Here is a 17815-nt window from a genome sequence, read left to right as displayed (position 1 = left end):
TACACCAATATAGTAACTTTGGGAAGCTCTTTAAGGGACACTTACCTTCCACGGCTTTTCGGGAATGGGAGGATCCTCAATTTCAGCATCTATTTCATTGGCATGAACCCAAGTGTCGTAGCTGTGGAGTCGGAGAAAACAGAATTGGTCCCCACCAAGATCACCGGCAGGAATATTTGTTCAGCAGTTTTGACATGTGCAAGTCATATTGTTGGGGTAGAATAATGAGCATTTTCCACGCAATGAGAAGTTAAAGGAATAATCCCTGGTTCTTGCTGCAGGAGTAGGACACACTGAAAAGGGGTCCAGGGCACCCAGTGCCCATTTTTAACTTTCCGAATGTGAAGGCCATCTCAGTGCAGCCAGCTCCAGCTTAGAATTGCAAGTCTGCTCTCTAGATTCAGGGATATAAATGCAGCTTCTGAGTCACCTGTTCAAACCCTGGCATTAAGTTAATTAACTTGTTTCTGCTCTTATGAGTTTAAAGCAAGAGATACTGGATTCCTCGAAGAAAGGAATACACATCCTCTCCTACATTCCCCACTGCTGTAGAATCCATTTACTATTTGCATTCACTTTTCCACATGCTATTCCCTCAATAGCCTATTTACAAATACAAAGAAACTGCACTCACTAACAGCAAAAGCCAAAATACTTTGCAATCAACATCGGGCATGTACTGAGAACTGGGATAAGTCATATGCAAGAGATGTGCACAGATCATTCCTCATGTTTATATGGTATTTATAAATATATATATACACACACGCAGAGTCAACACAAACGTGACTATTTAAAGGTTTTCATCTGTATGAAGAAAGGAACTGAAGTGTGATTGTTGTTTGCTCTCTTCTGCTGAAATTTGAATATGGTGCCTGAGAATTCTGTGCATGCACAGCAGAGCAGACGGTGGGTTATCCATCTCCTGAGTTTTCCATAACCTACACTCAGCAACCAGTTACTACAAATCCATTTCAGTATTTCTTTTAACATCTCCAAACAACACAGCTTTCTCAAAAAACACACTTTCAACAGTCACTTGCATTTGACTGAAGTCAACTCATGGGCTGCAATCTGTGTTCTTTGCTGAAGAAAGTTCAACTGGGTGATTCGAAGTTCTCCCTCTTTGCTTTAAAGTCTTATGAAGTTTAAGGAAAGGCTCACTTGGCCCTTTGGAATCTGGTTCAACCTGCAGCCTCACCAGTGGCTCTGTAGAAAAGCAGATCCCTTTTTCAGCCTGACCCACAGGTCAGGTACGTGCATTCCAGCTTTCAACCATGGATTCATTCTTTTCAAGTCTCGGACATTGAGGAAAAACAGTAGCAATACTACATTATTGAGTGGCTACACTCCGTAAGGGAATTAGTGTTTGTTTTGTAATATAAACAGTGATGTATGACCATTCAATATCAAAACCACAGGAATGCAGTACTACATATTTGGGTTACATTTTTAGAACAGCCAGCATGAGGTGCAATATTCTACAGAACAAGAGCCAAGCACAGAGGAGTCCACGTGCGGGCTCACGGCTGATAACCCCAGAGCAGCGCTGCCAGGAGACGCAAGACTCGGCAAGCTAAACCAGCAGCTTGTTTGAGGACATGGATTTTACTAATTGCAAGTTTTAATCAACGCTTTTCCTTCAACAAACTGAAGATTTGGGGTGTGCTTTACCTGTCTGGAAAAAAGCCCCAGTGTACCAGCACCTGCTTGTCTTTTTTCATCACAGGTCTCAACCATTCATCTGCAAAGGGAAAAGAGATTGAGCATCAGGTTCAGACTGCCAAGCACATTAAACACTATTTTGCTTTTCCATAGTTGTACTAAAGTTATTGTGATCACCTCTGACAGAAGTCTGCTGTAGGGAATCATGGAAGTGTTTTAGCTGGAAAAGATCTTTAAGATCGAGTCCAACCATAACCCGTCCCTGGCACTGCCCCGTGTCCCCAAGAACCTCATCTCCGCCTGTTCAACCCCTCCAAGGATGGCGAGTTTTAGAAGAATAAAATTTTGAAGGCAGAATGTCAGGGCAGTGAAGCAGATTTCAATAAACCACTTGCAAGAGCCTAACAAAACTTGGATTTCCACCTTCTTCTTTCACAGTGGTGCTAATAAGGACTTCACGTTAATACAGACTCACTGAGCAACACCAATAGTTTGCTGATTCTGCGAGAAGGTAAATACTCCGAGTGGTGTTTTAAAGTTCTTTTTCTTTTAACCTGCCCACCTGACACAACATAATAACCTACCCAAATATTGAGAATATGGCCCAGAGCAGGATTAAAAGGGAACCCCTGCAATTTGAAGTGACACTGCTTGAATTCACGGCTGTTTTCTCCCCTTAGCGCAATCAGGGTTACGAGCGCTCCGGCAGCACATCTACATGTTCAACGACTACAAGACGGGACCTACAACCTCAACCCTGTTCCTAGAATATGAAGTGGTGAAAAATCACGAAAACTCTGTGGCTGGGCATGACATGAGAGCAGAACAGGGCACAGCTCAGCACCGAAGGACAATCCAGCCCGCAGGGACCCTGCACAGCGGTGAACACTTCCATCTAGTGGCCAGCAGACACCAGCATGTATCCAAAACCGCCTTATTTATGTCAGCGAAGTTCAGACTTGACAATAACGATCCACTAGACAATTATACGTAGTTAAGATGAAAAAAACTCCAAGCGATTTTCTGCTATTTGATGAAGGATGCAGCTGTTAAATTGCTTTTGTGCCTTCGTACAGAGGCAGACTGCATTATAATAAAGTAAATATTCTCCATTTATCAGGTCTGCTTGTTATTTATCTGCCCTGACAAACCACATGCAATGCTATGTATCAGCATTCCCAGCCTGCCAGAGAACATACAGAGAGCTTTCCAATTCTCATGTACTTTATTATTTGTGCTAAACTTACACATATCCAGTTGATTCTTAATAAAATTTCACTCTACTTTCTGTCCTATATTTACACACTAGGGGACACCACAAAAGCAACAACAACAAAACCTTTAGTTTTAAGCCCTTTATTTTCACTGGCCTCCCTTGAAATTTTTAATCAAATTCCTTTTTTAAGTTCTTCCAGACCCTTAGCTTTGCTCCCCTCCAGCCTGCAAGTTATTTGGGACAAATAAAATGCCTGTCTGCATCCAGCAAAAAATATTATCTCAATTTCCAATGCAATCCAAGAGTAGTCAGTGTTACATTTCTTAATTCGAAAAGGTTGCATCAATTACGAATGTGATTGTTACACCCAACAGTTAGAAGCTGGGCACACAATGACTTTATTTGGAGTTGTTAATCCTAGAACTACTTTTGCAGTGGCTCTCAGGAGCACAACAAGAACATTCTGTGTCTGTGCAAAAGCTCCTGGAAGTGCTGACAGAATTTAGTTAGAGACTATTTCCTATTAAAAATTGGGAAGCAACTTTACCATCATCTGTTGAGGTAGGACTTGGATAAACGTGGTGGGTGGCCTTGGATTTCTCCTCAGTTACTGTTCCCTGTGGGAAAGGGGGAAGAAGAGAGGAAAATGCATGAGAAACCCTCAACGTATCACCCAAAACTTCTCAGTCGCTTCTTCTTACCCACATCTCATGCAGCCTAGAAATATTCAAGGCTAACCTCAATGCAAGTACAAAGAAGTGCCAGAAAAAGGCAATTATTTCAAGAGACTGCTGCCAAACTTTGTCATCCCTGGCTCTTTTCATCTCAAATCCTCCCTCCTCCTAGTTCTGGTGAACTACCAGTTCGTACAAACCTATCAGTCAATATTTTATAAGAAAGCATCTGTAGCATTTTTTCACTAAGTACACATTTTGATCCAAAGTGATTTCTAAATATTACAGTTTATGTAAGATAAAGTCTATGAGAAACTTCAGCAGAAATGGCTGCCTTGAACAAACCATCCTGAGTATTCAAGAAAGGCTGTATATCAAGAGACAGAATCAACACCCATTCTTTCAATAAAACCCTCCTAAACCATAGAACAAAGGGAATAAATTAGAAGCAGGAACGCTAACATGATGCAATTGTTTGTCAAATATTCAAACACCAGCATACTCCTCCTTCTCGGTGATTCAGGACAACATATTCTTCATGTGTGAGAAGTAACAGATGTTTTTCTCACGTAGATGCCACAAGCAGTGGTGCCTAAAGCAATTTTTCTACATGCGAGTAAAGGCCATGATTATATATTTATTGGAACTACATCATCATGCAAAAGAAAATCTACTATAATTAGATATCTGTTAAATAAATACCTAATGCTGTTCTGTCCTTCCCCCACGTGCCGCAGAGACACCTCTGGTCTCTGTGCATGAAGAGTCATTGCCAAGGACGGCAGAAATTCAGTCTGCAGACTGTTATGTTTTGGAACAGTCTGCATGAAAATGTCATTCAAAATTTACCTTCCATAAATAACTGACAGATTTATTTACAGGACTTAAGAGCATATGGGACAGGTTGCAGCCAACTCTATGCAAACAACTTATTTAGAAGCGTCCAAAGGAGGAAAATTAAATGCATGAAGATGCGTTGCAGTACAGCAGCGACATCTGGAGAGCACTGTGACACCAGGGGCCGAAGGGCAAGAGCTCCTACCCCAACAAGTGTTCACGACCCGGGTAAAGGGAGAAGAGCTGCTCTGAGCAATGGCAAAAAGAAAGCTGGAAAGTAAGAAGAATTTAAAAGCGTTCAAAGAGAAAGATCCCTGGCGTGAATGAAGAACCTGCTCAGCGTTTAAAAAACAACAATGAAAATCCTCCCTCCGTTCCCTGTGAGCCAACGAGGCTCTTACAGATATTTAGTCTGAGCTTTGTGAAGCAGCTCAGCAAGTTTCATCTTTTCCTGCGGAGCTTTAAGAAATCAATACACAAGAGATGGAGAGGAGGTCTCCCTTAGATGCCACCTCCACTGGAAACAAAGGGATGGAGAACTTCACATTCAAACAGCCTCTGAAAGGTGTAAACAGCTTGTAAGGTTTATTCCCTGCCTCTGCTGAGCTCAGCGGGACTGGAAGCTACAGACAGAACACGAGGGAAGAATTATCGACCGACAAAACACTTCCTGGAGCAGATCAATGCTAAATCTCATGCATTACCTACTTTCAAGTTCCTACATTATTATTCTGGTTCTTCCCAGGAGAATCCTCGATGTTTACAGAGAAGATCAGAAAGAGTTTGACTACTGGAAAGAAACAACTTCAGCTTCAGAGCAGAGGGAACACACACCTGAGGGGCAGGGATTGTCTGCAGGGCCAGAGGCGACACCAGCGCTGTGCTGGGACAAGAGACACACAACTGGTGTGCACGGGGTGCGAGGACGTGGAAATGCCGTGAGGAGGGAGCTACAGCAACCAGGGAGGGGGAGATGACAATAACTGGTTAAAAAATAAATAATTAAAAAAAAAATGAAGACAGTGAGCAAGAATAGGCAGCAATGCAAATAAAAGATGAGAATTCAGAGGTGGGGCAAAGGAACAAAGCCCAAAAAAAGCAGAATTATGGACAACTTCTGTTTTCGGTTCTTCACGTCCCCTTGGAAACAAAGGCGGCTGCTTTAAAAGTCCCCTAAACCATTCACGGGTACAGCGTGCTCCGAGTTCACTGCGGAATTCCTTCGTGAAAGGAAAACTGAATCCTTCACTCCAACGTAAGCAATAGCAAGCATCCTGAATCAGCTGAATAACGAAGAGTAACTGGTGAAAAATTATGAACTGTCATCTCGACTTCAGTTGCGTAATCACAACACAGGAAATACATTTAATCTGCAAAAACCCAGTTTACTTTGGCTACAGCTGCGAATTCTCCTAACACAAAAGGCCATCAGACAATCGAGAGTTCACATTCCAGGGTATTTCCCTCAAGACAAGTGAAAAGAGTGTTTATATTTTTAAGAGATCAAACTATTAATCTTGTTAAGTTCACCATTTAGCATGTTAAATTACAACGGCAAGACGTTGACTCTTGCAAACACGCTGACCACCTACCAAGCAAGAGACCGTTGTTGCTTGTGCTCTGTTCAGCACAAGCAAGAAAAAAAGTAAAATAAGGCAAAAAAGGTAGCAATCATTTCAAAATTAAAGCTTCCTTAATGCTGCCTCTGCAGATCTAGAACAGCTGTGTTACACTTGACCTTCTTTTGTCTCAAATTTGGACAAACTGAGCTTCTGCTTGATATGAGCAGGTATTTAACATTATAATACATCAGCCACAGCCTGCAGCCAACCCACTGCGACACCGTAACTGCTTCCACTTTATGGCCATTTCAGATTTAATTTTAGAACATTTATGACTCAGCCTTCACGGGAGGACAACTGCTAACAGCATTTCACAAACTTCTGCACTTCAGCAACTTGTTGCTGCTGCCTTGTCAAACACAATCCAGATGAAACCGATATTCTGAAGTCGGGCAATGCCATCTTACAGCTGACAACACATTTCGTTTAAGATGTGCTATTTAAGAGTTACCTGGTGACGTTTGACGATATCCTTCAATTTATTAGCCAACTTCAGCTCTATATCTGGAATGAGGTAGATGGTTGGTCTGCTCAGACAGTTGTTCTGGTGGAGAGAACAAGTTAAATAAGAAATTAGAAAGCCACCTATGACATAAATCAGAAAATTCCTATTAAGATCACCAATGCTTGAAAAAGCCCCAAAGGAACATGTGTCAGCCTGTGATAGGGTGCAGTAACTAGCGCCACATCCATTTTATTCCGTATTTTAACACGTACTCTATTAGGCACCGAAACCACCATTCAACGGCAATAGTTTTTTGTAAGAGTATCGTTTATTTTTGCCATCCCTCCTATTTCCATTTTTCACAAGCACCTGAAAGTTACATCTTGACTATATTACACACCGAGCTTGGTTTTAGAGTTTGAAAAAAATGTTCTGTTATTCACACATGGCAGTTAAAAAAAACACCAAGCAACTTCAAATTAGATACCATAGAGCTGTTATCTACTCTCTTCTGGTAATAACTTGTTTGATAAACCCTATGAGAGAGTCTAAAGTGGACCCTAAAATGTACAGCTGAGGTACATATAAAGTTACACAATTGTTTGTATACAGGTTTCTTGCCTGCACTAGTGTCTTCTCGATGTTCATGAACATCTCCACATTTCGATCCATTCGGGATGGATTCTGCAGGTCAAACCTCCGCCTGTTAAGGAAAATGATTCAAAAATATTAAATTCAACTCTCTCCTGTTCAGTAGTCAAGAATCTTTCACGTTCCACATCAAAAACTGCATGGCATGGCAGCTATGTAAGAACACTTAAAGCACAATCACAAATATTTTTGCCTCACTTGTCAGCCCTCACAAGCAAGAAAAATCACAGTGAACCACACCAGCAAAATGCAACTGATTTGTGAAATGTTTCAGAAAAATGGAGCTTGACATTGTCCACCAAAACCCCGGAGCAGGGCTGTGCACTCCACTGCGGTCAATTGAACAGAGACACGATCAAACGCTCACAATGGATTTCAACAACTAGATGAGAAAATTAACGAACAAGCTCTCACGTTTCTCTTACTTCTAGTTGCACCATCCACCAGTCCCGGATTCTAATCCAGGAAAAACACAGCGATTCGTTTGCCTGAGAGTTTTCAAACTACTTACCACCCCCCACCCAGCACATACGCAGCTCATCATCCGAGTAAGCATTTTGTTAGTCTTATTGGACTCTGGTACTTTAAAGTTCGCTGCTTCATTGACCAGGTAATCAAAATTCTTGAAATACCGATGCAGATTTAAGTGTCTATCAGAAACAGGGCGGGGCTAATGCAAAATTTGGGACTTTCTCCAGGGAAGAGCCACAAAGGCATCTTGCTGTATCCCCCTGAACCGTACCCGTATTTACAAGTCTTGGATGAATTGGATCAAGTGCAGGATTTGAACGGTGACCCCCAGGAACCCGAGCCGGGGGACAAGAGCAGCACTGATGCAGTGCTGGGGGAGCCTCCAAAACAGCTCTGGGCCTGGCCTGGAACAATCCGGCCTTTTCCAGAGCACAAGAAAATGTTTAGATAATCAGGTTGCCGGCTCTCAGGTGTAAAAGACTACCTGGTACGCTTCTGTATCTCCCAAGGTTTGGAACAGGCTGTTGCTCGAGTCTGAAAATGCTCTTAACTGGGGTAAAATAAGCAGCACTCTGGGCACGCAATGCGGTGGAAAAGCCACACACATCATTGCCATGCAGTGACTGAGACACTTAACACCCCAACTTAAAACACACTAATTTATTCCTGTGCTCCCATCTAATGATGCTTTGTTTTAAACAGGTGCTTGTTTCCAGTAACGCATCAATTTTTAAAGTTCATAAATATACAATGAGGGTATAAACCAAAGCAAGACTGATTTTGAGGCACAAAACCCACCACAACCCAAGGATGGCATCACATCGATATTACACCACTCAATTAAGCAAAGACCCTTTAGCTGAGACCAACACATTTTTCTTCACTTGAAGCATTTTCAGAAAAAAGTTGCCCACGCAGGTGTGAATATGCGGTTGGTGTTGGGCAGCAGAAATATTCCCTATCAGTGAATGACGGTGTCTATCCCGAAGCAGCATTATAGACTCTTCCCTTTACACTAAGGACCTGGCAAATGAGTTAAAGATAACATCCTGGAATATTTATTAGAATTTCCTTTTTAAAATAAATTTATGACCTTTTTAAACAGCGTTGCGCATGTTGAAAAGTTTACACGGACTTGTAGAAGCAGGGCCAGTCATGGAGAAGTCTGTCAGTTCACTTAATAAAGTATTTTACGCCTGTAATAGGATTTTTAGAGCCAAGATCAATCCACTTTTCCAGTATTCACCCGCTGACAGCTTCGGAGTTGGTATACAAACCATATGCTTCTCAAGTGTAACAATTTCAAGGAAGCGAAGCCAAATGCCCAAAAACCACAAACAAACCCATTTTCCTGGACACCTCATGAAGTCTTCAGCACCCATGGAACAAAGACACTTATTCAAGTTTGACCACAATTTTTACATTTGCTTGCCTAAAATCTGCATTACACAGTTATTTAATGCTTCCCCCCCTCAATTTTTGCCTCCTGTTGAAACCCATACTTTAAGAGAAGCACGTCAATATATTAAGAAATAGCACTTTTTTTTTTTTAGTTGCCCATTTAGATACAACAGGAGCGCTAATTCTCCCTGCCCCTGGTTTAATGACCCCTCTGCCAGGTTTTAGCCAACAGCTACTGGAACTGCAGAGACAGACAAGGTATGTCCAGCTGCACTGGGTAAGTGCCTTTTTCAGACATACCTATTATGACGAGGAAAGGTACTTCTCCTATAAGACAGATCATTCACAAACAGGTTAAGCAAGAGCGACAATGCATACCATTAAAAAAAAATTTAAAAATCAATCACATTTCAGGCAAAACACCACATATTATTTGGTTGAGTCAGTGAAGGACACATTCCAAGCTCTACGTCTGATCCTCAGAGTTAAATTCAAGGATTACGTCCCTCTACGTCCCACATGCACAAGCACGAGGCACTACCCGCTAGTTCTGAGGAATCGGCAAGAGGCTGAGAGGAGAGGAGGCGAGCACGTACCTGAGCTTTGCTGGAATATTTCAAAGACTGAAAACCAGATTTGTTTGGAAAAAAAAATCAGAATGTTTAAATATTCATGAAGCAGGGGCCACTTAATTCCTTTATCTCAAGGCAAAGAGGTGGCAAGACACCCCTGAAAGATACGGAACGTGTATCATGTCTGAGGTGTTGGCAATATTGGAGTAGGAAAAATCCCGATAGCAGCTTATTCCTACAACCAACCGGACTAAAACCATTTCATTTTTGCCTTTTAATTTGCTTTTGAGGGTCACAAACACAGGCAATTCCAGGAATGCTGTCACAGGGTCTGTACAACATCAGATCAGAAATTATTTCAATTCATATACGAGAACAATCTCTGCTTGCTTCTATCTATCAACTTTTCATTCTCAGATTTTCTCCAATGTTCTCAAATATTCACGCTACTGCTGTCTTGGAAAGACGATGATAACTTAGAAAAGCGCAGGTTAAAACGCTGCTGGGATGCACCACAAAGTTTTAATACTAATGTCAATAGCTACGTGGTTCATGTTTCGAATGACTTACACTCCCCATTTATGGAGGTTGATCAGTGATGGAAAACTGAGCATTTATCTGTATCTATGAAATACCTCCATGTTTTCCCAATTATAACCCTATACAATAACAAAGATTTACATCCTACAGATGGGAAACGGCAATTCTGCTGGGTAATTTGCTCAGTCATACAGCAAATAAATGGCAAAAAAGCCTCAAGCTTGTAATTAACTCACCACCTTTACTTTAGGCTCAAGACCTTAAACTTGGACAATTTTAAATTTAGAAGTGTGGGGGTGTATCTTAAAAAAGCCACCATCAGCAAAACAGGAAAAAAATGTCCTCTTCCCATCTCCAACTCCCTTGCCTACCCGATTCTCCAGAAAGTATTAAACTTCAAGTAGTCTGCATAGGCATTTCATGTGCTCGAATTCATGCAAAAGGTGTATAAATCAAAAATAAAAACTTACCAGCCCTGTTCATTCTTATATTTGTAAGCAGCACCAAGAATGTGACATAATGTACCTCCAGCTTTGAAATCCATGAAGCACTTTGCCTAGAAGCCAAAAGAAAAGTGAAAACACAGCGACATTGACTTCTATGCAATTATTTCAACCAATATATACTTGTTAGCTGAGTTTTAGACACCTAACTGATCAAATGCATAGTTTAATTTTCAGATTAATCACTTTTGGAGTTTCACGTTCTCCTTTAAGAATGTTTCGAGAAGATAAAGTTCCTTTGGTTTAAGTAAAATTTGTCATGTTTGCAAGCAGAACCCGACACCTCTGAAAGCTCCTGGTCCTTCCTTAGAGGAGCAGCTTGCAAAAAATCCCTTGCATAGCTGTAAAACAGAAATACAAACTACTCTTCCAACATCCATTTCACAGTAAATTAAACCAAAAAAATCGCAGCTGTCAGTTAAGAAGCTCTTCATCTGTATTAAGCGGACTAAAAGAATCAGAACCGAACATCTAAAACCCGAGTTCCATATTCACTGTGGCTCCTAAAGCTCCATTCACGTCCCTCCTCCACCACCACAAGAAGTTTTGGTCAAGATCTGCAAAGGTCGCCATGCAGATCTGCCCTAAAATACTAAATCCAGCTCACTTCTTCACTCTCACTTTTAGCAGAGTGCAGCTCAGTCACATATTCGTAACCAGGGTCTCCTACTTCAAGAACTGAAATTCAGAACGCCAGGAAGACTCAAAAGCTCCACCAGGTCCCACAAGTCCCTTCTCTAAAAGGTTCCTACAAACCCAGGCTGGACTCCGGCCAGCAGCAGCTTTCTTGGCCGCTTTAAGATTCAGCTGGACAGGACTGGGTCAGCTTGTCGAGGCCGGGCTTGTGCCAGGAAAGGCTGGACCAGGTGGTCCTTGAGGTCCCTTAAACCTGGCATTCTGTGGCTCTGCTGGAAAAGCACAAAGCTGGAGACACCGCACAGACACAACCACCTTCCTGGCAGTTCTTCTACATTGGGAATACTTCTGGTCTAGCTTCTAGCTTACTTCTAGATCAGAACAGGCCATTCTCTCTAAAGCTAATTACATTACACCTCAGGAGTATTTGCTAACACAGAATGAACACCGAATTACAGATAATCTTAACATCGCTGACAAGCATTTTTCATTCATTCTGCAGCCAGGCAGCTAAAACGGTAGCACTGGATCTAAAGGAGCCATTGGCTTCATAGAATCACAGGATAGTTTGGGTTGGAGGGACCTTCCCAGCTTCCCCAGTGCCCCCTGCCATGAGCAGGGACATCTGCACCAGCTCAGGTTGCTCAGAGCCCCGTCCAGCCTGGCCTGGGATGTCTCCAGGGATGGTTCAGCCACCACCTCTCTGGCCAACCTGGGCCAGGCTCTCACCACCCTCAGGGCCAACAATTCCTTCCTCATGTCCGGCCTGAATCTCCCTCTTTTAGTTTAAACCATCACCCCTTGTCCTATCACAACAGGCCCCACTCAAAAGTCCGTCCCCATCTTTCTTCTTGGCCCCTTTTAAATCCAGAAAGGCCGCACTGAGGCCTCCCTGGAGCTTCTCTCCTCCAGCTGAACACCCCAACTCTTCAGCCTGTTCCAGCCTTGCGCCTCCCCTGGCTCTAGAGCTGCTGGTGGAAAGCAAAGCAGTTCTGCGAGATACCAAACACACCAGTGTCCAAGAACAACATCAAAAAGGTCCTTCAGCAGCATTCCACAAGAACAGAACCGCTCTGGTTCACCATCTGCTCCCAGCCCCACTGTGCACAGAAAACAAAGAGCCCAGAGCTGCCATGCGGTACTTGCCGCTTTACGAGCTGCATGAATTTCAGCGCTATTCTTAGCAAATTAACGTTCTCTACGGATGGAGCAGTCTCTGAGCAGAAGTTTGAACTAAACCAAAATGTTTTAACACGCTGGATTATTTTATTGCCATAAGACTTGGCACTGAGAATACAAGTGTTGGTTTACAAACACGCATGCAAACGCTAGCTGCCCGAAATAGAAATAAATCTCAATGTGAAGCCAGAAGACCTGTTGTAAAGGATATTTTTGCAGCAGCATGCCAGTTGCTGTTCCGTATCTTCAGCTGTCCTACGTATGCATGGTGTTCCAGAATCGGCCTTTCCCTTTGTGCTGACGTGCTCAGTGGAACGAAATCACGGCAGGGACGCCTGTCTCATCTGCATTTTGGGGAACTGTGAATCCCGCTGTTGTATCCAACATCCCCTTCCCAAGGTCAGCGGCTGCTGCTGCGGTTTCGCCCTCATCCCATCGGCACCTCACCTTCGGTCTTGCAAAGCCAAGGCCAGATGGTTCTGCATTATCGGGACAGTCTGGGAAGGACTCAGCGACCCGGAGTCCCCGGCAGCACCAGGAACCGCAGCCACAATGGCAAGCTCAGCCTTTACTACCACACACAAGAAGCTCAGCCGATACTTAACCGTGAAAAACAAATCTCTTTCACAGACATAAGTCACTTTTTAAAAGTGTCAGTGGACTCTAGCAAGATTCTCTTGTTACACTGTGGTTGTTGCTACCAGCACAAAAGGAAATTGCTTTAACAATTAGGCAAAGCAATTGTTCCGCAGAAGAGATCCTGCTGTCAATAAACTAGATTCCCTTCAACATTTTTACCCCAAATCCACCATGACAAGGCAATTAAGATCAACTGGCTTTACAATTTGCCATCTTAAGAGCTAGTAACTCATGTAGCCTTTATTTGAAGCAGGCAAAACTGCCTTTAAGAGACTTAATCAGCTTTTTTTTCTTTTTTGAGCATCAGTAAGGTTAGACAATATGCATTTAAACGCAATAATGAGAAGACATGCACTCTGACTTAGTGTCAAGCTGTACAAGTCCTTCATTTCCTCTACATCTATTCACGGACCCTGTGCTGTACGGCATCCTTGCCAAGAACAGGAGCTTAAATACAGAATTAACAACCCTCTCTCAAACACAAGCTCTGTTTCACCCACCCAACGCACTAAGTAAGATGTTTGGACTTTATCGCAAACAGATGTAGCCTGTAGTGATTCAGATGCTGCCCAGGTCAGAGAGGTTCACCTCAAATAGTGACAGAAGAGAGGAGATTCTCTTTGTCACCGACTGCTCCGGCGCTGCAGATCACAGAATCATTTCAGTTGGAAGAGACCCTGAGCATCACTGAGTCCAACCATACCCTAACCTCACTCCAGCACTAAACCATGTCCCTGAGAATCTCGTCTAAACGCCTTTTAAACCCCTCCAGATGCTCTGGAGCGTGAGGTACACTGCCTAGTCCTCAGAAAATAAATGTAAAGCCTCTGACGCGAACTGGAAGGACGACCTTAGTTTGACACGTTCTCATCAGCATGTTTTAGTGATGGTACTTGTGAGCAGCAGCCACAAACCAAGGACTTCTGCAGGCATCTGGAGCTACACAGCACCCCCAGCTCCGAGGATTTAGGGCTCTTTTTGCACCCCAGCACGACCTCCTCTCCAGCTTCAGATCCTCCGTTGCCAGGAACATGGTGACGCTCAACACTCGCTAAGATAACTACAAACCTTCAACCTCTTTCAGCTTCCCTCAGGAAGCCTGCAACAGCTTTTCAACACGTTTGGAGACAAGCAATGGCACCTGAGACATCCCTGCACACCATGGCTCTTCCCACCTCACACACGGTCCTGTAAAACTGGAACATTCTGCACGTCTTCAACGTGTTATGGTAGAATAACGAAGTCTCCTGAGCAACCTGAACCTTGAATTAACGTCTAAAACAGTGAAAGTTGACCTCCTCTTAAGAGCACATGTTGCATTTTGTCATTAAAACAATATGAAGGAAGATGCGCTGTGAGTTCTCTTCCGTCAGAAGTAATTACGGGACCCAACTGCTGTAAACTCAATTTGATCAGATTAGACCTTCAGAACGGCAAAATAGTTAAACATGGGAACGACGTATTTACAATAGCGTTCAAATCTTTATGAGCCATTTTTAAGATAAGACAAATTGATTTAAGACTTGAGAACACTCAAAGGGTTTATCAGCTTGTTGAATACGAGTACGGTTTTATGGTTTACACTGCCACATGAAAATAAAGCACTGCAATGTTCGTCTCTGTCCCTAAAGCTTTTCATCACCGCTGAGATATCAGGCAATCAGAACAGAACAGATAACGAGCTCCGTCTTAATGGCATCTTGTGCTGCTTCCTTGTGCATTCCTAAGGACCAAGAGATTCGCCCAACAAGCTTGAAAATCCCTCTTCTGGAAAAAACATGCATGGATTCACACTCCTCACAAAGGAAGTTACAAAAGCAAAACATATAGGAAAAGAAATCACCGTAAAATAATGAAAAATATGATTCTGTAAATGGTGGACCAAAGAAGTGAGGAGTACTTTCAATAGTTTTCAGAACAGCTTGAGCTTATGACATTGTAATCAGTTCTAAATATTTCCAACTTCTCATGTATATTTAAATAGGACCCAAGATTACATGGTCTCAGGTTCTCAGTAAACATTCTGCGGTAAAGATACGGAAAGACCTTCCTGCTGGTGTCCACAACGCTTACGTATGCACTGAAAACAGTTGTCTTGGCCCAAAAAACCCTAAATTGGCCAACTAGGATACTACTGCTAACGATGGGCCAAGTCTGAACTTTAAATAAGTTCCTTAAAAAGTGGATATTGTTTCTATACACCAATATTGTCAGTGACTGGAAAACTGTCCTGTGTTAATCAGGTAATTAAAGAACATGGTAAAGCCATTTCTCAGAGCTGACCGCATGACAAGTTTGAAGTTTAATCAACAGAAATGCCCAATGGAAACTTGTTGTTCATTCAGGTTAGGAAGCAACAGTTCAAACAGGTTTGACTTAAAATTTACAAGTTTACATAGAATTTTACCAGAAATTAAAACCTTTCCACGGCATTCAGGAAATCACTTCCCAATGTATAGAAAATAATATTTATCACATGGAAAATCTGCTTTTAAGGAGGAGCATGCTATTCCATTCCGTCCAGAGGATGCAGCAACAGAAGCTTCAGACTAAGCGCAGTGCTCCCTTCACCTGGGAGCACGTCAGCAGCACAGATAGTGGCGGAAGAACAGAACACAGTGTCGAAATAGCAGTAGGTTCCCCCAAACACTCACAGGCAGCTTTGTGAAGGCAGGATTGGTGACATGTTTCCCAAAGGCATCTTCCTGGAACTGCAGGAGCTGCACCACCAGCCCAGCCAGCGTTTTGTTGGTAGGAGCATCTGCCTGGACGTACTGCAAGACAAAACACACGCGGTTACTTGGGACGGGGGAGAATAAAACATGAAGACAGGTTTACTAATTCCCCAGACGACTTTATCAGTTGTAGAACGCAGTTTAAGATTTAAGGATCTCTGCGTGGCTGGGGGGAGTGCGTGCACAGGAGGAGCACCAAGAACAAACATTTTTCAAGCTTTACTCTTAAAATACAGCATGAATCTGTGAATCATCATCAGTTCAGCACGGCCACCGGTGTTTTACAGATAGGGATTAACGACTTCAATCTGATTTGTGGTTCCTAATAAAGGAGCAGACTAATTCCAGCCCACACATACCCAAAGCTTTCTACGGCAACGTTACAAACTCCTTCTGTAATCAACTACTACACATTAATCCTAAGAGCATCCATTTGGTGTTACGCAGCATGTCACGTACAAAGAGAAAAAAACGATCCTTTGCGACAACCCACACATTTCCCAAGGTGATACTTCTAATAAAATGCATGTATGTAAAAGGGGAAATCACAGCAGGGAATATAAAAACACTCGCGTGGCTGTCAAGTTTCCATTATTCCTTATATTGCGATATTCGCTCACTGGTTGTAGCCTCCTCACCGTGCCAGGAGGCTTCTAAGAGTAGAACAAACAGTGCTAGTACCCGTTCATGTGGAATATGGAGTAATATTAGTCATTTACCTGGGGAACACTATGAACCACAAGGCCTTTGCTCTTCCCTCGGATTCTTCTAAAGCCCCTTAAAAAAACCTTTGAGAGCCAGAACCCTCAAAAGTTTAAAGCAGGGGTGTTAACTAGCAGTCAAATTGAGAAAAGCGCATTAAAATGATGCACAACATAACCACGTTTAAGAATGTATTCTGATACGAAACGACAAATTTCAACAATGCACAAACCCAATTCCTTTTGCACCAGCCCAATGTACAGCAAAAGACGCTACAAAGACGCGGACTTTTCCGTGCCAATTTTACACGACAATTTAGGAGCTGGAGATGCCAGGTCCTTCAGTGTTCCTAAAGAGGCAGATGGACAGAGCTGCGAAATTCAACTGCGGCAGCTCAAAGGACACAAATACCCGTGAGACTCCCCAGGTGTCCTGCCCTGTGTGTAAAGCCTCATCTAGCAATATGAGCCTATAAAGAACAAGAGACTACCTTTCTAAATCTGTCATTTTTTCAGCCCTCCTTACCACCCCATGAGAGGCAGGCGATTGTGATGATTTTACCCAATTAATAACCCCTACCAATCCACATCAGCTACCACAGACACGGAGCAGCACTAACAGCCTTTACTGCTGTTAGAAACCAGTTGATAAAGACTTTTGGCTCTTGGGCTTTTAAAAACCTCTAGACCTTTGTGCTCCCTGCAACCAGCAACTATTTTCTGTCTGTTTTTGGGGCAGAAGCTCCGTGTGCTGCAGCTGAGCTCCTGGAGCAGTTTAAGGCATATTTCATTGGAATTCCTGCTCCCAGGTGGGACAGAGCACACATCCCGCTCAGATGCCCCGTTAATCCCGAATCTTCACTTAAAAACCCATCCCAGGCTGCGCATCAGCTCAGCCGGTGGGGAAAACTCCCCAGCAAGGTAATACTTAAACCCCCACCGCTAAATATGCCAAAAACCTTTTTATCAGCACCCTAAGGGTCGCTAAACCTAGAAGGATGATAACCAAAACACATACAGTGCTATGTATTTTTATCACTCTTCATAAAATATTTCTCTCATATCATTTTTTGTGTAGTTTAAAAATAAGCGGCTATCACACCCAGGACGTGCACAGATGCGGCGTGCCAGCTTATCACCCTAAAGCTCCATCATCTTGTACATTCAACCATTGCACGACCATCTTATAATAAGTAAAACCGAGCTTTTTGTTCAGCTGAGCCAGTTCTAACGCAATCAAACGACTGTCAGATAAAAGGTGCGGGCAAACCAGGTGTCTGCTAAACTACAGATGTGGGATTTGCACAAAGGGGAAAACAGAAGGAGAG

At 42.9% G+C, this 17815-nt stretch overlaps 1 protein-coding gene across 1 annotated transcript in view; it reads right to left on the bottom strand.

Moving 5' to 3' along the window:
* SMARCC1 (SWI/SNF related, matrix associated, actin dependent regulator of chromatin subfamily c member 1) overlaps positions 1–17815 on the bottom strand; it is an 81709-nt gene that overhangs the window by 58627 nt on the left and 5267 nt on the right. The window contains exons 2-8 of the mRNA XM_065628147.1: positions 15706–15825; positions 10565–10650; positions 7081–7162; positions 6466–6558; positions 3429–3498; positions 1675–1744; positions 46–121 (exon numbers count right to left, since the gene is read on the bottom strand). Coding sequence (XP_065484219.1) covers positions 46–121; positions 1675–1744; positions 3429–3498; positions 6466–6558; positions 7081–7162; positions 10565–10650; positions 15706–15825 — 597 coding nt within the window. The remainder of the gene's footprint in view (positions 1–45; positions 122–1674; positions 1745–3428; positions 3499–6465; positions 6559–7080; positions 7163–10564; positions 10651–15705; positions 15826–17815) is intronic.

Source organism: Caloenas nicobarica, chromosome 2 (genome assembly GCF_036013445.1).
Source record: "Caloenas nicobarica isolate bCalNic1 chromosome 2, bCalNic1.hap1, whole genome shotgun sequence".
NCBI classification, from domain to species: Eukaryota; Metazoa; Chordata; class Aves; order Columbiformes; family Columbidae; genus Caloenas; species Caloenas nicobarica.
Note: the sequence above shows the minus strand (reverse complement) of the source record. Positions and strands in the feature narration are given on the sequence as shown.